The sequence below is a fragment of the Ischnura elegans genome, chromosome 12 (genome assembly GCF_921293095.1).
Source record: "Ischnura elegans chromosome 12, ioIscEleg1.1, whole genome shotgun sequence".
Taxonomy (NCBI): Eukaryota; Metazoa; Arthropoda; class Insecta; order Odonata; family Coenagrionidae; genus Ischnura; species Ischnura elegans.
The window spans coordinates 35,120,915-35,141,967 of NC_060257.1; the positions used below are offsets into that span (position 1 = coordinate 35,120,915).

Sequence of the window (21,053 nt, forward strand, 5' to 3'; positions counted from 1 at the left end):
CGACACACACCCTTAGTGGAAGGGTCCTGTTCGATGCAAGGACGCTGACTTACATAAAATATTAGGGGGGCCCAAACCGGGGATCTTGTCCCGAGAAATTTTATAAGTAGTGAGTTTTAAGTTTTTTAACCCTTAGGCTGCGGGAACGTTTTTAAACGTTCTGCATGGTGAGTGCGGGAAAAACGTTTTTCTACGTTTGACCAGATTTTCTTACCACTGGCAGACTTCCCTTAGGATTTTATTGCCATCCTTTCTGCGGTTGCTTGAACTCGACCCAACCTAGTGGCAGAGAGCACAAAGGCGTCTTTCGAGGACCCTCACCACGGGGAGCGCTACCCAGATTATCCCTTCTTCGAGAGAGAGGTCTCTCTGCTCTCCGCGGCACATTCACAAAGAAAACAATTCCAATGAATCCTTACATTTCCTAGTAATTTTTTAATCTTGTCATTGTCCATTAGCCGGGGAAACTTATTTGAAAGCATTGGTTATTCTTTCTTACACTTTCGGTGGTGGGTCTGTCGCACCTGCGTAATTACCAAGGACATTTCTTTCCTTTGAGTATTATAATCTCGTTCTGGATTTCCCACCGAATGGGTTTCCCATCGAATATCCCATCTTTTCCACATGCTCTATTGATCTTTGCTCAGTTTTTCCAGAGTTTCGGTGGTGTACGTTTGCTCCTAATCAAGTATCTACTCGAGTGACTACATTTTGTGAATCTCTTCATTTATTTTCACTATGGATAGTGAAAATTTGCCATCTCGGCCAAAAAGGAGAAAAGTTTCTCTCGTGGATGAAGTTCTTGGCTGAAGACATTGAATGCGCATCATCTTCTTGGTCCAGGACTGATGATTATACTCGTCAGATTTTCCAGTTCGACAGCTCCTCATCTGGTGTAATATCGGACCACCTTCATGAGAATGCCTATTATGACCTGTATTATCCATTATCTTTACCTACCGCATCCAAACATACGTTCCAAATGCTCCCCAAAGTTCAAATCGGCTGAAGTATGGTTGAAATGTTGAGGAATATGGTTAAAAATCAATGGATTTTTTTACTGTTTGATATCAAATCGCTCATAAAAATATCATGCTGGCCAAATTTGAGGAAAAAAATTAATTTACATTCAATTTAGAAAAAGTAACGTTCAAATATTTTAATGCCAGTTATGATTCTTAGAAAGGGCTCAATTGTATTCATGGTCTGTCATCAGGGGGTAGGGTGGGTAGTCCCGGATTATGAGGGTCCACTACCTGCTAGACACACGCCCGGGGTCGACGGAAAAATATCTTCCCCGTTCATGTTCCGCACACAGTGGCAGAAAACTTTTGACGCTCCCGCAGCTAAAGGGTTAAGCATTTTAGAAGAGTCATGCGATCAACATTGGAACCCTGAGAACTCGAATCTCGTTATCTGGACACTCTGGGGAAAATCGACAAGCCTGACACATTTTTCCTCACACCCATAACGAATTTTTGAGGGGGCTCGAGCCCCCTCAGGCCCCATGGAGTCGGCGCCACTGGTTCGATGAGTTTCCATGGCTCATTGGGTTGGGATATTTTCAGGGAAGAAATAGTGGTAGTGTTTCTCACTTCTATTCCAACTATGTTTTTTATGTGACACGATCATGTAGACTACATTTCGTCTGGCTCATTATCTTCGACCTATCTAGCATAGGTAGCCTTACTGGGAATAATTTCAAATTAATCCCACCACTGCAGATCTAGGGGTCATAGGAGTGCAAGAGCATTTCCGACATGACAACGTTATAGGTGAGCCCAAGGGAAAGGAAAATTTCAAAAAATCCTTGCAAAAAACATTTTGGACTCCCTACTTCTACTGTTAACAGCAGAAGAACCTGAAATCCAGCAAGATCCCTATCCAGCATCACCCAAGTCCTGACGCTGCCAGATTCAGGGTGCACAGGCACCTATTATAAACTAGATATGCATAAATAATTGACTATGGATTGTTATAACTTGCCTATTTATTTTTGTAATATACAGACAGAATCATAAATTAAAATTCATTTCCAAAATTATCTTATGTCGATACAGACTACCTTGTTATTCCTCAAATCTCTAACTTGATACAAGATATGCCAAAAAAATAAGGAATAGTTAATAGTTTTGATATTAAACATGGTACAAAAGATTTAACCAGTCAAAACTGGATTATATTTTTCATTTTTTTAAGACTTCACAAATATGGCAACAGGACTCCAGTACCCTGGTCCCTTTCATTTCCCAAAATAAACGAGTCATAGACAGAATATAGGTACATACATCAAATGCAATGCTCAGTAAATATCCTTTTCACACTTACACACTGACACGCAAGACAATGTCATGTAAAGTATAGTTAGAACATTCAATAATGTGACAAAAAGGTTTTTAAACATATGATAAAGTTTTCTACGTTTTTCTATGTATCAATTTCTTAGATTTCTAGATCTTGGACTACATTTTGACCCAGTCACTGTTGTGCTGGCCAATATAAGAAGAAGGCCTCGTTGGAAAGGAATTTAGAAATCAAGTTCTGAAGTATAAAAATTTTATAAAGCACAGCCGTGGCTTAGAGAATGCTTCTTTATTTAGGCTAGGAAGATGTTTTTTCTACTAATTTAAAGGTAAATGTACGAATTCAATATGTGCAGCTCACATAATACATACTGACAGTAGAAAGTGCTAATTCAAAACAATTTATCATTCCTCTAGGGGATGTCCATCATAGCAAATTTTTCATTTGATTTAATTTCATTATAATTCATTTGGCTGTGTGATGTAGACCAAATGTTATTTAAAAGATTAGGCATTGAAGGCATCTTAAGATTTATAGAAAACAGATCTTGTGATAGTATTTAATTGACTAAATATTCAGTTTCAAGTGAAAGATTTGAGCAAGGGAATAGTTCAATTATAAGCGTAGTGCTGAAGTGTGCATTTTTTCAGGCAACTGGAAATATATGTCATCATATTTAACATTATGTTACATCCAATTAATGAACAGAATTTAACATACACCAATTACATATTCTTATTATATATGTGTAAAACATGTTAATGCATGTAGATGATTATTAAATTATATTCTGTATATTCACGTATGTATATATATTCATGTGTATATATGTATATCTAAATGGATATATCATTTTTATTTCACCATGAAATGGAAAAATATTTGAGGAGGTAAAACCCTTGGCCAACAGAATTCTTGTGCAATAGATTTCATTAAGCTGTAACATGCCTAAGTAAATGACTAGATAGACAAAGAATAAAACTTACTCGGTGGTTCAGAAGATGAAGGAACTTGGAATTAAAGGAGAGGTGGGCATAAAACCATCATGAGAAAAATAAGGATGTGGTGAATATATTTAGAGGAGAATAAAACATCTTATACACAGTGAGCTTTCAAGCTTAACGTTTTCAAATTAAAATGTCAGTGGTGAATTTTAATATCCTTTATCTTTCATTCAGTAACATGTGAAAAAAAACTTGGTCGCTATATTAATGAGGAATAAATGTGATCACTTTTAAACATTCTACAAAAACAAAATAAACAAATAATACAATTGATATCAGTTACTACAAAGGTTGCTCAGCATGACTGATAGAAACAAATCAGGATCTTGAATATAATTAGTTTTTAGTTTATTTCTTAAAGGATTCATGAAATATTGAAAGTCTGACTTAAATTTTTATAGCAATTATATATAACTTTTGTGCACTTCCATTTCCTATTCTACAAGCTTCTCAGCTTCGATTGAGGTAGAAAATCAATAATAAAAAAAACTTCAAAAGAAGTAGAGGGAAGGTACTAAAAAAATAAGAAATATAAAAATGAAATATGCAATTAGTCCTTGCCAATATTCGTGGAAACATTCATTTAAATTCTTTAGTCAAAACTATCACCAATTGGTGTATGGTCTTAATCAAGGATTTGTTTTAATTATTCTTGCTACTTCAGCATATTGTTTTCATGTCACAAATTTTGTTGCGTAGTACATATACATTACTGTACTTGTGTATTCAAATTACAAAATTCCCTATTCATGATAAACTTAGAGTGTATTTGCACTTTCTCATGGTCAACTGCCGTGTTTGGAGAGGTGTATTCAATTACGTAAAGCTCCAACATCATCCACAATCACAAGCAAAAAAAACCACCTTTTTGCACAAATCTTTTAGAAACAAATACTGATACTCCCATGCGTTACTGAAAAAATAGGTGATCGGTGATCTACATTTGGGGAATCAATAATTTTTTTTACAACTTTAATTTCTTCCATAAGGAAATGAATCAATATGCAAAAAATTAATTAAAAAATAATGTTCAACATGTGTGGGCATGTTACTCTTCTAAGCAGCCTTAACGTTATGGAACTAAAATTTTAAAGGCATTTGGGTCACCACCTTTTGAAATGTTACAAAAAAATAAACACTTCCACAAATATAACAACTCTCTCCAATGATGTGTCATCAAATATTGACTTTAACAGTTGGATGCGATTTGCATCTGGAGTGATGAACTTCATTCGGAGATGTCAGGAATCCTGAAACATTGAGAACAATTCAGTAAATTTGAAATAAAAAATGCAGGGGTATTTTTAACTTAATGCTTGTTTACAGAAAAAATAGCAATGCATATGTATGTATATACACTAGCAGCCCACCCGGCTTTGCTAGGGAAGGATAGTACCCAGAGAAGTGAGAACCTTGGAATTCATGGCCACATAGTAGGACTTTTAGGTGAATGAATGAATGATTGCCCCAACACCCCCATCATATATCCTGCGGTTGACTCAAAATTTAAATACAGAAGTAGGTGAGCAGAAGAGATTGAACATCAAACGATTGAAAAAACGATGTCTGTATACCGTGCATGGCATCAGCTCCACAAGAGAATATCAGAATACCCTAGCCCACGACAATGATTGTTATGTGGGTCCGTACTTGCATAGGATATCATCAACTTGAACTGCAAGCATTTTACAATCGTATTCATTATACTCCCCCAGTCATGCATACTTGTTGCCTGACTTGACAACCTGTCTGCTCCCCCTGATCAATGATCCTCACCTCGGCCCTGAAGGTATGTGTAGGTACTGGAATCTCACACTACTCCATAAGTACTCCGTATCTATGATTTATGGCTAATTTTATATGTTATCCAGCCTAGGAGTTACAGCCTCTTTGTTAAAGGATATTTTATAAATTCCTTAGAGGGAAATCAATCACTTTGAACTAGGCTTGAAACAATCATTATGGCGAATTATTTGATAATTTTGTAAGTTAAAAAGGTGAATTCTCCAAATGCCTTCCAGTGAATTTGTTTCTACATCCATGGGCGGATCCAGGGGGGGGGGGGGGGGGGGCACGTGCCCCCCCAGACCCTAAAAAATATACAAGATTTTTAATATGGTCCCATTATCATTGTGTTCGTTTTGTATTACGAGATATCCTTGTGCCCCCCCCCCCCCCAGAACAAAATCCTGGATATGGCCTTGCTCTTGCCCCCCCCCCAGAAAGAAATCCTGGATCCGCCCCTGTCTACATCTACAAAAATTCTATGGGAGAGGAGTTCTAGTCATAGGGGAGTAAGGGCTCCCAAAATTTTCCCCTTACGTGGCCTACCTTTGTTTCATTTGTTTACAGATTCCAATTACACAGATACATTTATACATCAGACATACACCTTTGCAATCGATTCGACTAATTTCTTTTTCTTTCATATATGTAGGTACTTAATTTGGATGATATTATTGTGAAACCATGATGATGTTAAGTGTAGAATGACTGCTAAAGTTATTTATTTATTTGCAAAATGGTTCACGTCCAGCATTTATAGTTTGCTGGAATTATAAAATAAACTATGCTGAGTTGGGGTTACATTATTCAGAGGCACTCTAAAATCAAAGTGATATAATGCCACTAAAATGAGAATAGAAAGTGTTTTCACTTACTTTGGCACCCATCTCTTCAGTTTGATACCCAAGTCATAAACAGCTTCATTATGACTATGACGTAATGCGTGGCTTTTGCTTCTTGACAAATTCCTGAGCCATTTTTTCACTATGCCTCATTTCTAGAATCTGGAGAATTGGATGATCTGGAAGAATAAATATTCAAGTAAAAATGTCAGCTACCACTGGAGTACGGTGTAAACATTACAGCAAGGGTCATCATGATAGTATAAGTTGACAATCATGAGATTGGTTTGGTGCAGCTCTCCACTCAATTCTCCAATCAGCTAATCTTTACACATTAAGAAATTAATATATAATGGCTTAGTGGAATAATTTAAATGCTAATTGTAACCCATTCATCACATTAATTGATTACTGGTCTTTTCCTCATTCATGTGAAACATCACATATATATACCCTACACTTTTGTTACTTAAAAGTTACTAAGATCAAAGCCCTGCTCATTTCCTTCATTCCCTTATAATTAACATGCACAAATGTGTCACGTGTTTATAATTCTTTGTTCATAGAAAACACTTTGAAACTAAGCATGCTGGAATGGTGTGCGACCATATGGTGGCATTAAATTAAGGCTTAAGGGGTCGGTACCCAGTACATAGGACGGCGTTGAATGGTTAAAATTGACATTGTAGGCTTTAACAACATTAATCATGACACAAGAAGAACAACCTGTTCATGTCTTTACAACTAGCATGTAAATCTTGCCAGCAGGAGCAAAGCCTTTGCCGAGGGACGGGAGGGGGTGGAGGGGAAGTCTCTAATAAGTGGTGCGGGCCGTACCTCTGCGGCACTGCGGTGCGTGGTAGTGCCCTGGGGGGTGAATTGCATTATGACGGATGATATATCGTAAACACGAAGAGATAGGTCAAAACAAACGGAAATTCGGCCCTAAAGAGTTTTACTTTCATGTTTCACATATGGAAAGAACTTTTTCTGCCCCAAAATACTCAATTGAGGGTCCTCAATACTTAGGGCCCATGGGGCACAGGTTCATGTTATTTTAAAGTAAACAAATTTAAACACGTGAATATAAACCTCATTTGGATCATTTTGAGACTAGGAAAACATAACTTTTCTCAATTCAGAAAAATAAGGGCCAGCCTAAGCCCCCTCTTTTGGAATCCCATTTATACAAGATGGTGAGGTAATTTTGTTCGGACCCCCACTACTGCTGGGATCTTAGCTCCCCCTTGTCCCTATCCTGCATCTGCTACTTATCAGCATTCAAAATTGGTGAGCATGCATGAAAAACCCAAAACATATTGAAATTGTAAAATATATCCAATTGAAAAATAGTACATTCAATGGTTTCCGGCTCAACTTTGTGGAAATTAATACACGAAAATGAAAAGGAGACTTCGTTGCTTTCCACAGATTTTTTTTTTTTTTTAAATTTATTCTCAAACCACCGGATACAGCTCTTATTGGCCATTTTACACCGGGGTGTTCAACAAATGTAACAAGTAAACGTACACAAACGACCATGCCCTGGACCGGGGAAACCTACCCAGGCGGGACTCGAACCCGCGACCTCTTGTTTGGCAGGCGAGAACGTTACCCCGCCGCCACGATTTATTTCGTCCGTACGACACGTTTCGACCATAGAGGTCATTATGGTATGTATGATAAGTATGTATGATAAGTAAGTTATGGTACTTGATAATGACCTCTATGGTCGAAACATGTCGTACGGACGAAATAAATCTGTGGAAAGCAACAAAGTCTCCTTTTCATTTATTGGAAAATAGCATAATTCACGTATAACTTACGTTTGTTCTTTTGATGCATGAGAGGTAAGTCCGTGTGCTTCAACCCGTGAAAGTTATCAACTGTTGCATTGGCCGATGACACTCCTGGTATGTCCCCTAAAGATAAAAATGCCTCTCCTGCAAAGTCATTTGCGGTGAGAACATCGTGGTCCATGACTGTGAACAGAAGCATTGCACCTTCCATGTGGCACTGCTCAAGAGAGACGGAGCTGAAATGTTATAAAGTCACATTTTATTATTTATTTCAGTGCGTATACCTAATTATTATTTCATTTTATTCATTTCAGTAAAAACATTGACAGAACATCTTCAGAAATAAATAATATACAGTGGAACCTCGATTTATCGTTTTTCAGGGGGATGGATGAAAAAAACGATGAATGCGGAAAACGATCAATGCGGGAATGTTTGTCCGGGTTGCCTATGTCCCAGGAAACGCTGGATTTTTGCGAATTATGACATTCATTAATGGATTTAAAAAAGATTTTAGCTGATTACAGGAATATTATTCCTTTATCGAAACACTAAGGTCATATTGTTGATTCGGATTATATCTCTTTCAAATATCCAGAAGGAACACGCCGCCTTGCTAAAAAATGTTTCACTCCACTCGGAATTTTCACTGCTATTATGCATTTCTGTCCGATATAAAAATTCTTATCCATCAAATGCCATTTCAAGTCCACGTATTTACGAGAGAAATGTGCGTGTTATGCCTCAAACAACCGATTTCGCCGTCGCAGTGATTGGTTATGAGATGGATCAAGAAGGCCAAAAATAGTTTATTAATTGAAATGCTCCTTTCTTGCAATTAAATTTTTAATATGATTGAGGCAATGTGGCGTTAATCGTCAGTGGCACGCCCAACTGATCCTCAGCTTCATCCCACTTCTTGTTTTCACCAGGGATCTCGCTCTACCCCCACCCCTGCCGTCATGTACTAGCGGACATACCGAGGCGTGCTGTAATATTCACGCATTTCTAGCCCGGATTCTTTTCTTCGTCTTCAATTATTTTCAGTCTATCTTTTAAAGTTCTCACTCGTGTCTTCAAGAGGGCCATGGTCCGAAGACGAATAAGAATAAAACTAATAAAAATGAAACCAGACTCTATAGAACCCACACGGAAAACACTTGCCGGTTTCAAGTCAACCCACCCTGGAAAGTACGGAACCACTCGTACGAGGTGAAGTTCGGCACTAATGCTATCGCGTACGGCGTAAGCAGAGCTTACTGCAGAGGGTGAAGCATGACCATAAGACTACGCAAATTTTTTATCCTACAGAGAAGGTAACTTACCCACTCATTTCTAACAATAAGTCGCATAGCTCTAGATGAGCAGATGAATTCAGATTACTAGTAGGGAGAAACAAAATATCCTGAGAAGACATCGCTTCGTTAGCACCTCAGACAAGTGAGACTTGTAGCGTAACTCGTAAATTGTAACCAGACGCCCTGTTTTCGAAAAAAATCCGCATCAACTGCCGTGAAGCTCACTATCAGCTGCGAGGATATCGATATTCGCCAGAAATCTCCATCGTATTATTCCAACTATTTCCTTGCTTAAAATGGTTAAATAACGTTAGAAATACGTCGTGTTTGGTATCATTCTTTTTTTAATTACGTGCACATCACTAATATCTCAATCTAATAAAAATATAATACCAATTGCCGAAATTCATTTTTACACACCTTTCGGGCTAATCGGTGATTCATGCAGCAGTTGACCTCCAGAGGTGGGGATCTTTGAAGCGAGTCAGCTAAAAAAAAGTCAGTGGTCGAGAAAGGGGGAAGCGTGAAAAAGGTTGCTTTTGTTCTCGAGTAACTTGATATTTTCTTTCGAAGCTAAGGTCTTCGTAATACGATCCCTGGTCGAGCTGGGACCTTTTGTTTTACTTCGGAGAAGAGGAAAGCTTCAGACGGGGAGAGGCGAGTGCTGAATGGAGGGGGATACCAGATCTTGGGAAATGCGATAATGTAACTATCCCACGGCACTCAGCTTCTCCCTATCGTATTTCAATCTCTTGGGGAAGATTCAAACTTTGTGTCTGTCGTTATTAGCCATAAACAACACGTTGTAAACACTTCGTCTTATTTTTGTCAAACGATGGATGCGGGAAAATTATTCGACGGGACCGCGATCTTCGAACGGTCAATGCGGGAAAACGATACTTCGGGGAACGATAGATGCGGGAAAAAATTACATTGTCTTTATGGAACTTAATTTGGGACCAGGAGTGGCGAACGATGAATGCGGGAAAACGATGAATGCAGGAACGATAAATCGGGGTTCCACTGTAATTGTATTAATTTTACAGAGCAAATGAGAGTTGCAACCCAAATGACTCCATCTGAAATTTCTTACAGCTTCTTTTATTTGTGAAGGATGATGATTATGGAAAATATAAATACTAATGAATGAAATGAAAAAATGATACTGATTTATATTCTTGTTTTCGGAATGTTTTCCTCTTTGTACTGGAAATATCATGAAGAAAATCTTGATGCATTTTGTTAACTTTTTGTGGTAATTCAAAATTCCTCTCCTTGAACCAAAAGCATCATGAATATTCTTTAGATTCTCTTGATGATACTTCTAGTACTGAGCAAAACATAGAGTTACCTCAAAAATGAACAAAAAAGTACTCCCTCATGGAATATTCTTAGTACCTCTTTGTCTAATTGTAAATGAAATGGGTTGAGGTGACCTTGTAGTTTTGCAAATGAATAAGTGTGATGCAAATGATCTTTTTGAGTTGTGATATGCTACATGCATACCTTAAGCTTCATGAATGAATTGCAATGTACACATTTTTTCCGGCAATTCTTACCAGCAGTTATTTTAATCAAGTTACTCACAATTCAAAACATTCATCAAACAGAGGATTCAATGTTTTCTTCTGGACACTGGTTCTTTGCTCACTGCAGTGCGAGAAGATGGCTCTTGGAAGCAGCTCAATGATCACAAATGGATCACTGAATCCTAGAAAAGAGAACAGTTAATTGCATTAGGATAACTGCTTTTAAGGAACAATGAAACATCAAAATTATTGGAAAAAATAACAGGGTGAACTTTTTAATGACTACAGTAAACTCCTGATTAGCAATGTGCAGATTATCAGTGTAAGGTTATATTTATCTGAGGTCTACCAAGAGATCTGCCTCCAACAGAAGTTATCCAGTGGCTATTGCTGAATGAAAAATTGAGCATCGAATTTCCAAGTACCCAAAATACCAATGTCGGCAATGTCCACTAGATGCTTCCTTTGATGGAGGTAGTTCATATATTCCAAATGAGATTGCTGTCTTTAGTCATCAAGTTATCTCAATATCAAGTTAACTTATTAGTTGAAGAAAAAAAAAGATAGCACTTTTTCCACAAGCATTTGATACTATGCATTTCAACTGCTAGATCATCATCAGGTATATACATACATGATTTATGAGAGATATCTGATGATAACCTATCGGTTGAAACGCATACTACCAATATCAAACTTGGAAAAAGTGCTATCATCATGGAAGGTTATTCAGGAATTCCACCGGGTCAGGTTCTCCAACTCCATCTCGGCCGATGTTTCCATGTAGGAGTTGTCCATCGTCATCAGGGCGATGGACAACTCGTATATCAAAACGTCGGCCAAGATGGAGTTGGAGAACCTGACCCGGTGGAATTCCCGAATAACCTTCCACGATTCGATATGCTGGGAAAGCCAGCAATCATTCTTCAAGTGCTATCATGTTTTCTTCAACCAACGTGTATTGTTTCCACAACGTATTGCCTGCCTCAGTCATATTCAGTTAACTTGATTATTGTCACTTTTGAAAAGACCCATGGTATTGTTCCCAAATTTCCAAAAACTCAAATCTCACCATTTGGATCCAGTGGAATGATATCCCGGGCACTCAGAACTTCCACACAGAGTGAGTCATGGTTGAAGTATGCCCTCACGGTGAGAGTACCATATTCTGCCCTCTCTGTTTCACTGCTAACCGATCCAGAAGCCATTATCTGTTGCTGCAAGCGCAGCCTCTCGGCATGGTACATATCAATCAGCTGCTGTGTACTTGAGACATGATAGGAGAGCAACTGACGTGTTGATGAGTACGATGGAGTGGCCAGTAGTTGTGGAGTCAAGGGAGGAGGTGGTGGACCGACTGCTCTTGTTGGCCCATCCTCGGCATCCCATCGTCCATTGTCACCATTGGAGAAGTAATGTGCAAGAATCGCTAATGCTTCTGAGAGTCGATTGTAGAAGGAGGAGAGCTTGTCCTGCAAGGTGAGAGATAGCATAAGAATAGGATTCCCCACAAATGAAAAGTGTATATGAAATCGTATGCACTATGTGTAGGAAGAAGTGCATATAATGCTAATCTGGATGGAGCAGGGGTTGGCCAGCCTCTTGCAGCTCTTCCAATGTCAAATTGCGGCCTTCTAGTTTCATTTGCAAAAATAATAATGATATTTTATTTTCAAAACTCAAAAATAAATTGCAAACAGGATAAAAAAATTAAATACAGGAAGGAGAGGGGATAGAGCATCCCAGTAATTTGTATATTGCCGGTAGTTAAATTAAAGCAGTGTAGCTTGTTGCATAACTTTAGGCTCTTCTATCTTGAAATGTTGCCGAGCCCTGCCCAAGCTGATGGGACCTAGAGATTACTGTGCCTGAAGGAGGACCGGAGCCCTTCCTTAAGGATGTGGAGTGAAAAGGGAAAGCCATGTGGTTGGAGGTGGGAAAGGGGGGAAGCTTTAGCTCTCTACTACATGCAACCGCAGCCCAACAATCATCAATTGAATGAAGATATGTAGTAATAAGATGGCACTTTTACACAGATTTTACTTTGGTACCAGGCATTTCAACTGCAAGGTCATCATCAAGCTCATATATCTACGAAAGGTCTGTGAGCTGCATGCATATTTGGGGGGGGGAGGAATTACTCCTGTGGGTGGTATATATATGGCTCACAGACCTTTTGTAGATGTATGTGCCTGATGATGACCAAGCCGTTCAAGAGCTTGGTACCAAAGTAAAACTTATGGAAAAGTGCTATGTTGTTTTCTTCAACAAATATGAATTCTTTACATCACCTCAGTTTACATTTCCTCAGTCAATTTTACAATCAACAATAATAAGAAGTTAATGAACAATTTCATAACTATGAATTACTTACGCCACTGGTGGCGGATGCCTCCATTTGTCTCCTTATTTGTGCCTGGATAGCGTCCCATGTTGCCAACAAAGCACGAGTAAAGTTGGGTGGCAGAAGAGCGGTTGAGAGAGGGCTCAAGGCAGACCGCAGCAAGCGGAACAGTGGAGCCATGGCCTCCTTGGTTGGCAGAGACTCTGGTGACCATGCCAAGTGGAATGTAGCTTTCTCAAGTGGCTGCCGAAGCTGCAAAAAAGGTAAGGATTTTAGAATTCGGTGGCACATTTAGGGGAGCATGGCGGACCAATCCTCAGAGCAAATGATTCTGGGTTCAAATTCCAGGTGAAGCTTAAGGAAACATCAAACAAAAATCGTCGAAGTGCAAGATGGCTCAGGAAAGGAACTGATTCCCTCCGAATATATGAAATTCATATAACTATGGCTTCATCTGGGGTTAGATCGAACCTCACCTTTCCAAACCAATCTTTGGGTTGAATCAATGGTGGGAGAACAATTAAAGTCAGGCCTTCTAAAAATCATCAGTGTAACGTATATTTTGAGTTGAGCCATCTATAAAATATGGCAAAGGGAAACAGTCCGTTGAACATTGAAACACTTATTGAGTTCAAAAAGTGGAAAAGAGTGAAAAAAACTGGTTCCAATGGAAAAATTTGGTCAAAGTAAAAGTTGATTAGTGAATTTTTCCTATTAATAGATCAACAATGTTTTTACATTATGTACCTCTGTGCCATGGATGCCAAAAGAAAACATTGTTATGCCACTTGTAATGCTTGTCTGACTCAAGGATTCTGATCTTTACTAATGAGGTTTTTTTTTGACAACAGACAAGGAGGTAAGCTTAGAAATGATCTAAATCCAGCAATGCAATACCATAAAGGCTTATGCAATTTTCCACGATTTAGGGAAAGTGGTGGAGGCAATTCAAATTATGTAAGACAGATTAGGAACAAGGACTCATGAGCATTTAAAATAATTAGCTTAGCAAAGCTGTATAAATTCCCATGTTTCAATAGCTGATGAGCTGAAATTAATTAAAATGATGGGAATTTCCATCTTAAGTCACCACTTCAACTTCATAACACTTATACAATTGCTTTTAGTGCAATACTTAAATATGCCATTAATGACTTAGTAAAATTGAAACATATCAACCCATTTATGAGGTATGCTGAATTTAGATTCTCAAGAGAATATGCATAAAAGCTATTGGATAGTAATGTTGATATAATTTTCTCTCAGATTGTATGTAGTTTGACTGCTAATTTATTTTCTGGTGACCATCAATAGACCATACCTGACCATCAGAAAAATCATGCACTTGGATGTGTTGTGCTATAATATACTTATACGCATTAACTTGATAGTTGAATATCAATTTTCAATGGAACTGTCGTAAAAGACTGGAATATTGTGCCACGTACACGACTGCAATATAACCTGTGCTGCTGTGACAATGGGTGCCACTGCAAATCCTTAACGCCTGCAAAATACGAAGATACCGCAGGACAATCACACAAGTATTGTTGGTTGCCTGTAATCACGGAGCCCTCTGCTACACATTACGACTGTGATAGCAACTTCTTATTATTTTATTTAACTTTCATGGATATATTATTTATCATATAATATTTTTATATATCTTATTTAACTATAATGGCACAATTAATCTAGAAAATGAAGCCATACTGGTGATTGCTAACCCATCCCTTCAGTTTAGCTCTCACATATATTTTACCTATTGCATTTTGTAGAATATATTAATTAGTAATTACTTATACTGCTGAGATCTATAATTTATTATGTAAGATATAGGCCATATTACCGTGCCTTGTAGCAATAAGTATATTTATAGCCTTACATCATTGGCCTACGGTATGTATTTATAATTGAAGAGCTGTACAGAGGAAAAAGAAAGCACAAAATAAAATTAAAATGTTTTAATTAGTTTTCAAAAAAACATTAATAAGTTGCCACTAAATTATAGTTTTGAAATAGTAAGTTTTATTTAGTCTTGATTGCTGAATAAAAGTTTAGGGTGACTCTGAGATAGAGTATTTGAGACAAATTAGCCAACAAATTTTTTTAAACATTTGAAGTTAATCATAATTTGAATTGAAAAGGAACTAATTCTTTTTAGATTATATATCTTAAGAAAAGTTTTAACTTTTAAATGAGACAAAATTCCCTTTATATTATGACTGAATAGAGATGAAAAAAGAATTTTATGATTGAGGGAACTAATTTTGGCAAAAATTGTGAAAACATAGAAGGATATATCAATCACGCAAAATCTTTTCACAAAACAGACTTGGGAATTTAACCTGAGATGATTATACACCATTAGAGAAATTTTGATCAAAATATGAGATGCTATAAGGCATATGTTCATTGAATTATGGTGGAATAAACATGTGTTATTGTTTTTAAACTGAATAAAAATCAGTGATCTTTAAATAATAATAATACTGTTCATCTTATCCTATAGCTCAGTGGTAGAGTAGTTTTCTCAGCAGTAAAAGCAGTGGCTATAAGTGCAGTGGCAACGTGACTCCAGGGCGGGCTTGTGGGGTTACACTCCCAGGGCAGGGTCTGTAAGCTCTCACTTTTCACCCTCATAACAGACGGGGGTGGACATGGAAGGAGAAAGGAAGGAGGCGCCGGTGCGATAGGAGCCTGAAAACGCCTACTAGGAGTGGAAGGGCAGTGATGAGGAATCCCACACCATCACAAAGGCGTGTGGGTCCTACTACTAGTGAAACCATGATTTAATGTTTCTACAGAAAAGAAAAAAATTTCCTACGAGGAAGGTTATTTCTACGATTTTTCGAAGATGGCCTTAAATGCAGCGGATTCAAGTGTTGCTCATGGCATTTTTATTAGGAGACAGTGGTGCAGCGAGGGGGGGGGGTAGGGGGTTAAAACCCCCCCCCAGAGCTCAGAGAAATTTTTAAGTTTAATTTTACTTAATTGGATTGATATTACTAATATAATAGTGTAAGAATTAATAAAATATCCCTCAAAAAGTCGTAAAACTCACCATTTGTAACCGTGTATCTTAAAATTCCGCAATTTATTAATCTCGCACCTACCGCTTATCCTGGTGGGTATTCCACATCCCCACACACCCCAGTTTTAGTTGCACCTAAACCCCCCCAGCCTTAATTCCTAGCTGTGCCCCTGTTAGGAGACCATGGTAGCACAGTGGATGGAGTGCTTGGCTGGTGGTCAAGGGGCCCTGGGTTCAAATCCCGGGTGAAGCCCAGACACTCCCAAACACAGTCTTCTGTGCAAGGTGACCCAGGTAAAGGAACTGGCCCTCTACCCTAAATGTGAAAAATTCACATGTCTGTGGCTCAGCTTAGAGTGAGCTCTACCCTTCAGTGGTGCAGCGAGGGGGGGTTTGTGGGATTAAATCCCCCCCAGAGCTCACAGAAATTTTTAAGTTAAATCTATTTTACTTAATTGGATTAATACAGTGAGTCCTCGTTTAACGTTGTTGATTCGTTCCTGAAAAAGTCGACGTTAAGCGAAAAAACGTTAAACGATGCAGTGTTTCCCATAAGAAACAATGTAAAAAATTTAAATTGGTTCCTAGCCATGTTCCTAACAATCCATTTCTTCATGAAGAATCCAGAATTTCCCGGGCGAGAATCCAAGGAGGCCAATTATCGGAGCCGTAACTTTAAGCAGACTTCGTGACCAATCGGGAGACACCTGAATCAGGCCAAAACGAAAAAAATCTGAATCTGACACTCGGAAGCACGAGGATGAAGGGCGAGTCAATTTTCGTGATGATATGAATTCTTTAACCCGGCGGAAATCGCGAGAAACATTCATTACCGATTATTCACTTCAGCATGATAACGATTCATTCGAAACGAAACGAATTTTCATAACAAAAAGGTTGGGAAGAAGGCATTATTAAATGAAATATAAAAACTAAAAAGAAAGTATTTTAATGGCGAAACATCGATATTTTCAGTAACAGAAGAAACTTTAATTGTAAAAACTCGACCTGCAAACCTAAAACTCGACCGATCTCTCCAGCAGTTGCACCTTCTTCAATTCTTTTAATAATACCAAGTTTTTGTTCTAATATCGCCGTTTTTTCTTCACGTCTGAAGAACCGCCAGGATAGCCACTCTTCTTCGTGGACATTTTTTTCGGTTGGCATCAGAAAAATAAACGGATAATGGGTAAATGAGGCGATAATTATTCGCTCAGACGCATATTTAACATACGCTACCCACGCCAACCTTTTCTGTCGAGCGAAAATTACCAATCGCATTAATATAGTAATATTTACTATACATCAGATGCGCTTGCGTCCTATTCGCCATTCATTTTTTTTTCGCCGCGCATAATTTGAACAACGTTATCGCGAAGCAATAACGACGTTAAATGATCAAGGGTTTCAATTTTTGGACAACGTTATCGTGAAACAACGTTAAACGGGACGACGTTAAACGAGGACACACTGTATTGCTTATAGAATAGTCTGATGATTAATAAAATATCCCTCAGAAGGCCGTAAAAATCACCATTATGAACCATGTGTCTTGATTTTTTTCCGGCGGAAGGCCTCCGCACCTCCCACTTACCCTGGCGGGTATGCAATACCCTCAAGTCCCCCAGTATTGGTTGCACCTGAAACCCCCCCTAGCCTTAATTCGCAGCTGCACCTCTGTTACCCTTGCCTATCCAAACTAATCATTGGGTTACTGAGTGAGAGAGAGAGAGCTGTTACTTTTCAGATCAGCACACCTTGTAAATTTCAGAATAAATTGTCCCAAACCTGAACACCCATCCGCCCGATTATCCTGGTCAGCATTCCCTCGAGGTGGGCTTGCATTGCTTCTATAGGGTTGTACAATGCTCCTCGATAGTCTGGACCAGTAGTATTTGCAGTCCCTATATCATTCATGCCGCCATATTGTTGGTGATGCTGATGTTGCTGTTGGGATGCAGCAGACTCAACAGCAGCCATCACAGGTGCCATTCCAAGATTGTCACGTAGAGTGGAAACACATCGTAGGACCATTTCCAGGTCATTGGCCACCATACACATCTAAAAAAATCACATTGATTGCAGAATTTTATAAAAACAAAACAGATAATTTTAAAATATTATTCTGTCTACTCTTGCAACTTTACACGTGGATATATTATCTCTTCTCATTTCCATGCAATTCAATTAAATTATCTTACAAATTATCTATCTTATATCTAGTGGTCTGCACAGTGGCCCGGAAAGCCAAAGGTCCGTGGTTCGATTCCCGGTCCAGGGGAATTTTTTCTCATGGCAATTCTTGTATATTTCACCGCCGGTCACGCGGCAGGTTTAGAAATATTACAAATTATCTTACATTGAAATGATTTTTGGCAACAATATTGTGTAGATTACTTGACTCAATTACTTACTTTGGATACACAGATATAAATAACTTGTCTAGAATTTCATTTATTCACTTTTTCATTCTTAGGAAACTTTTGAGGAAATAATATTGTAAACATTTTAGAAAATTTGATTAAATTTCATTGCAGAAGTATATAATATCCTCAAGGAATGAATGGTAGAATGATTGCAGCCAATAATTCATCAACTGCTCCACTTAATTCAAGTAGTATATTATACTCCTTGAGAAAAGTTACTTGGTTTTAATCAGAACCTTATAATAAAATTCAAATGAGGCATATTTGTGTTAAAAGCCGGGGGTTGGTTTGCAATATAAAATGAGTTGAAAATGACCAAATTTTCATTATTGAATTATCAATTGTTATGGGTTGTCTTGCTGCCAATGTAATTTGAACAGGAAAGTCATTAAAATCTTCGCTTTAAATAGCAAGAAATGCGAATAATTGCAAAAGAGTTATAGGGGTAAGCGCTTAGTGCTTAAAAAAATAATTTCAAAGATGGTTTATAAAAGATTTCCTCTGAAGATTGCATCCACTCAATTTTCCATTGAACTGATAAATTAAGAATTAAATATGAATAGGATACAAGTACGGCATGAAATATATACATCTAGTATTATTCCTCACCTCTACATTAAATTTATATGGTCCTGGATCTTCATAAAAGCCTGTCTCCTGCAATTTTTGATTGGTGAGATCTGAAAAGTATTCTGCAGCACTACATATTATCTGGAATGAATACAGAAAAAAATTTGGTCAGAAATATCTTGACAATAAAATTTAATAAGCAATTTGATGAGAAGATTGAAAGTTGTACAAAGTATAAGGCCAGCTCCAAGAACATGAATTTATGAGCAACACAATATGAAGGAATTTTTCCATTGCTATTTTTTCATTAATTTTAAACAATATCCATGGAGCAACCTTCTTTCTCAAGTTGAAATTATGTTTAAATATGGCAAGAAGACAATTAATTGCAAATTCAAATAAAATTGCATATGAATGAAAGGATAATGGAGGAGAGCAATTTTAGAAACTCATTTGACTTACTTGACATACTTAAAATAGAATAATATTATTAAACCTGTCCCTTATGAGATAACTTAATGAACTATTTTGAGTATTTTTCATTAGGCCACAGTGAAAATCATTAATTACTTTTGAAAACTAAGCAGTAAAATTGAGAGCTAAGATAGAAGTAAGAGCTAGAATACAAAAATGGGGCTTGGAGCAGATGAAAGGAATGGTACTGGAATCGGAACCATTAAAAAAATGGGACAAACAAATCCTCAATTGAAGGAAATACTACTCGTGAAATAAAAAAAAATCGTCTCCTATATTGGCCTTACATCGACAATACTGCATAAGTGAGAGTATGCTGATATTGGATCGGGCCATGACAGCTGCCTCCAAAATTCTTCTATCTGGTGGAAGCATGAAACACAGTCAATCGCCGATGTACTATGTGGGGGTGTGTCACTGCCATTTGCTGTTGTCCCATTGAGTGGAGTTGCTTGCTCACAAGCTCTCCTTACTCTCAACATGGCCTGTGATTGGAACAAAAATAAATCAATTAAGAAAATATCCATAAACTTGTTACATGGTAATTTTAATCATCATTCAAACATGCTATATACAACTTGAGATAAAATGGTCAAAATAAAGATGTTCTCATCTCGTAACAAAGTTGACCATGACTTGATTTGAACCATGAATTTCACTCTTTGAAATAAGTTTAAGCTGAGATATAAGCAACCTCTAAGGCACAACTGTGTTAAAGTTACCATCAATTTAAATCAGTGACCATACATTGAAACATAAATTATTTAGAAGAAAATATATACCTATATTTCAAATCACTTCCTTTTTACCAAATTGTGTTAACAATAAGGAATTATTAGGTGTACTATTGTAACCAGAAAAATTTATTATTATTTGATGTTCATAGTTTTTGACATGCATAAAAAACTTTGCCTTTACAGAGATTACTCTTCTGTAAAATTACCGTGTAATATTACTCTTGGATACTTATTCTCATCATTTATGACGCAAAGTTTTTTCATGGAAATATCCATTTACGTGTTTCATTTCAAGAGAAAATGAAACACTTAAATGGATACAATTGGCAAAACTTGAAGTACTGCTATTTCATATATATACCTTGTATTTTGCAACATGAAGCCACTTTTCCAAAGCTGGCTCAAACCATTCATGGTAGTTGTTAACAGCTAAAGCCCTTCTTTCCTGGGAAGCTAAATGTTCCCGAAACCTAGAAACAAACAAACCATTATCATATTTTTTTTAATATACCAAATACTTCACAGCAGTTTTAATATTATTTTCTTTAGCTTAATTTCCCTGCAAGGGTATTCAATCCTGAAGATCTAATAGCAGAGATGTTCCTTGCATTGAAATACGAAAGACATGAAAAAGGCATGAGAAAAAACATATTTTGTTCAAAAGACATGACTCAGGTGGTTATCCCACAAAATGCAATTCAGACAAAGCCTATAACAATGAAGAAGTTCCTTGCTAACATAAAATTCTAGCAAATACCTACGTTCACTAGTGTTTCACCTTCTCATCTGGGTACACATAGAAAACATCAATTTCTGACCAAAGTGATTACCAAATGATACCAAGATACCAATGATTGGTAAATATTTTACTAACACTAGCCAAAAGTTTTCCATGGAACTGACAGGA

The 21,053-nt window shown here is 37.5% G+C and overlaps 1 protein-coding gene across 1 annotated transcript in view; it reads right to left on the minus strand.

Moving 5' to 3' along the window:
* Positions 1–1,972: 1,972 nt before the first annotated feature.
* The window catches only part of LOC124169353 (BAI1-associated protein 3-like), a 91,546-nt gene continuing 72,465 nt past the window's right edge, over positions 1,973–21,053 (minus strand). The window contains exons 14-23 of the mRNA XM_046547943.1: positions 20,508–20,616; positions 19,697–19,894; positions 18,975–19,076; positions 17,728–18,000; positions 12,936–13,157; positions 11,634–12,033; positions 10,620–10,743; positions 7,762–7,970; positions 5,969–6,114; positions 1,973–4,558 (exon numbers count right to left, since the gene is read on the minus strand). Of these exons, the coding sequence (XP_046403899.1) occupies positions 6,023–6,114; positions 7,762–7,970; positions 10,620–10,743; positions 11,634–12,033; positions 12,936–13,157; positions 17,728–18,000; positions 18,975–19,076; positions 19,697–19,894; positions 20,508–20,616 (1,729 nt within the window). The 3' untranslated portion in view covers positions 1,973–4,558; positions 5,969–6,022. The remainder of the gene's footprint in view (positions 4,559–5,968; positions 6,115–7,761; positions 7,971–10,619; positions 10,744–11,633; positions 12,034–12,935; positions 13,158–17,727; positions 18,001–18,974; positions 19,077–19,696; positions 19,895–20,507; positions 20,617–21,053) is intronic.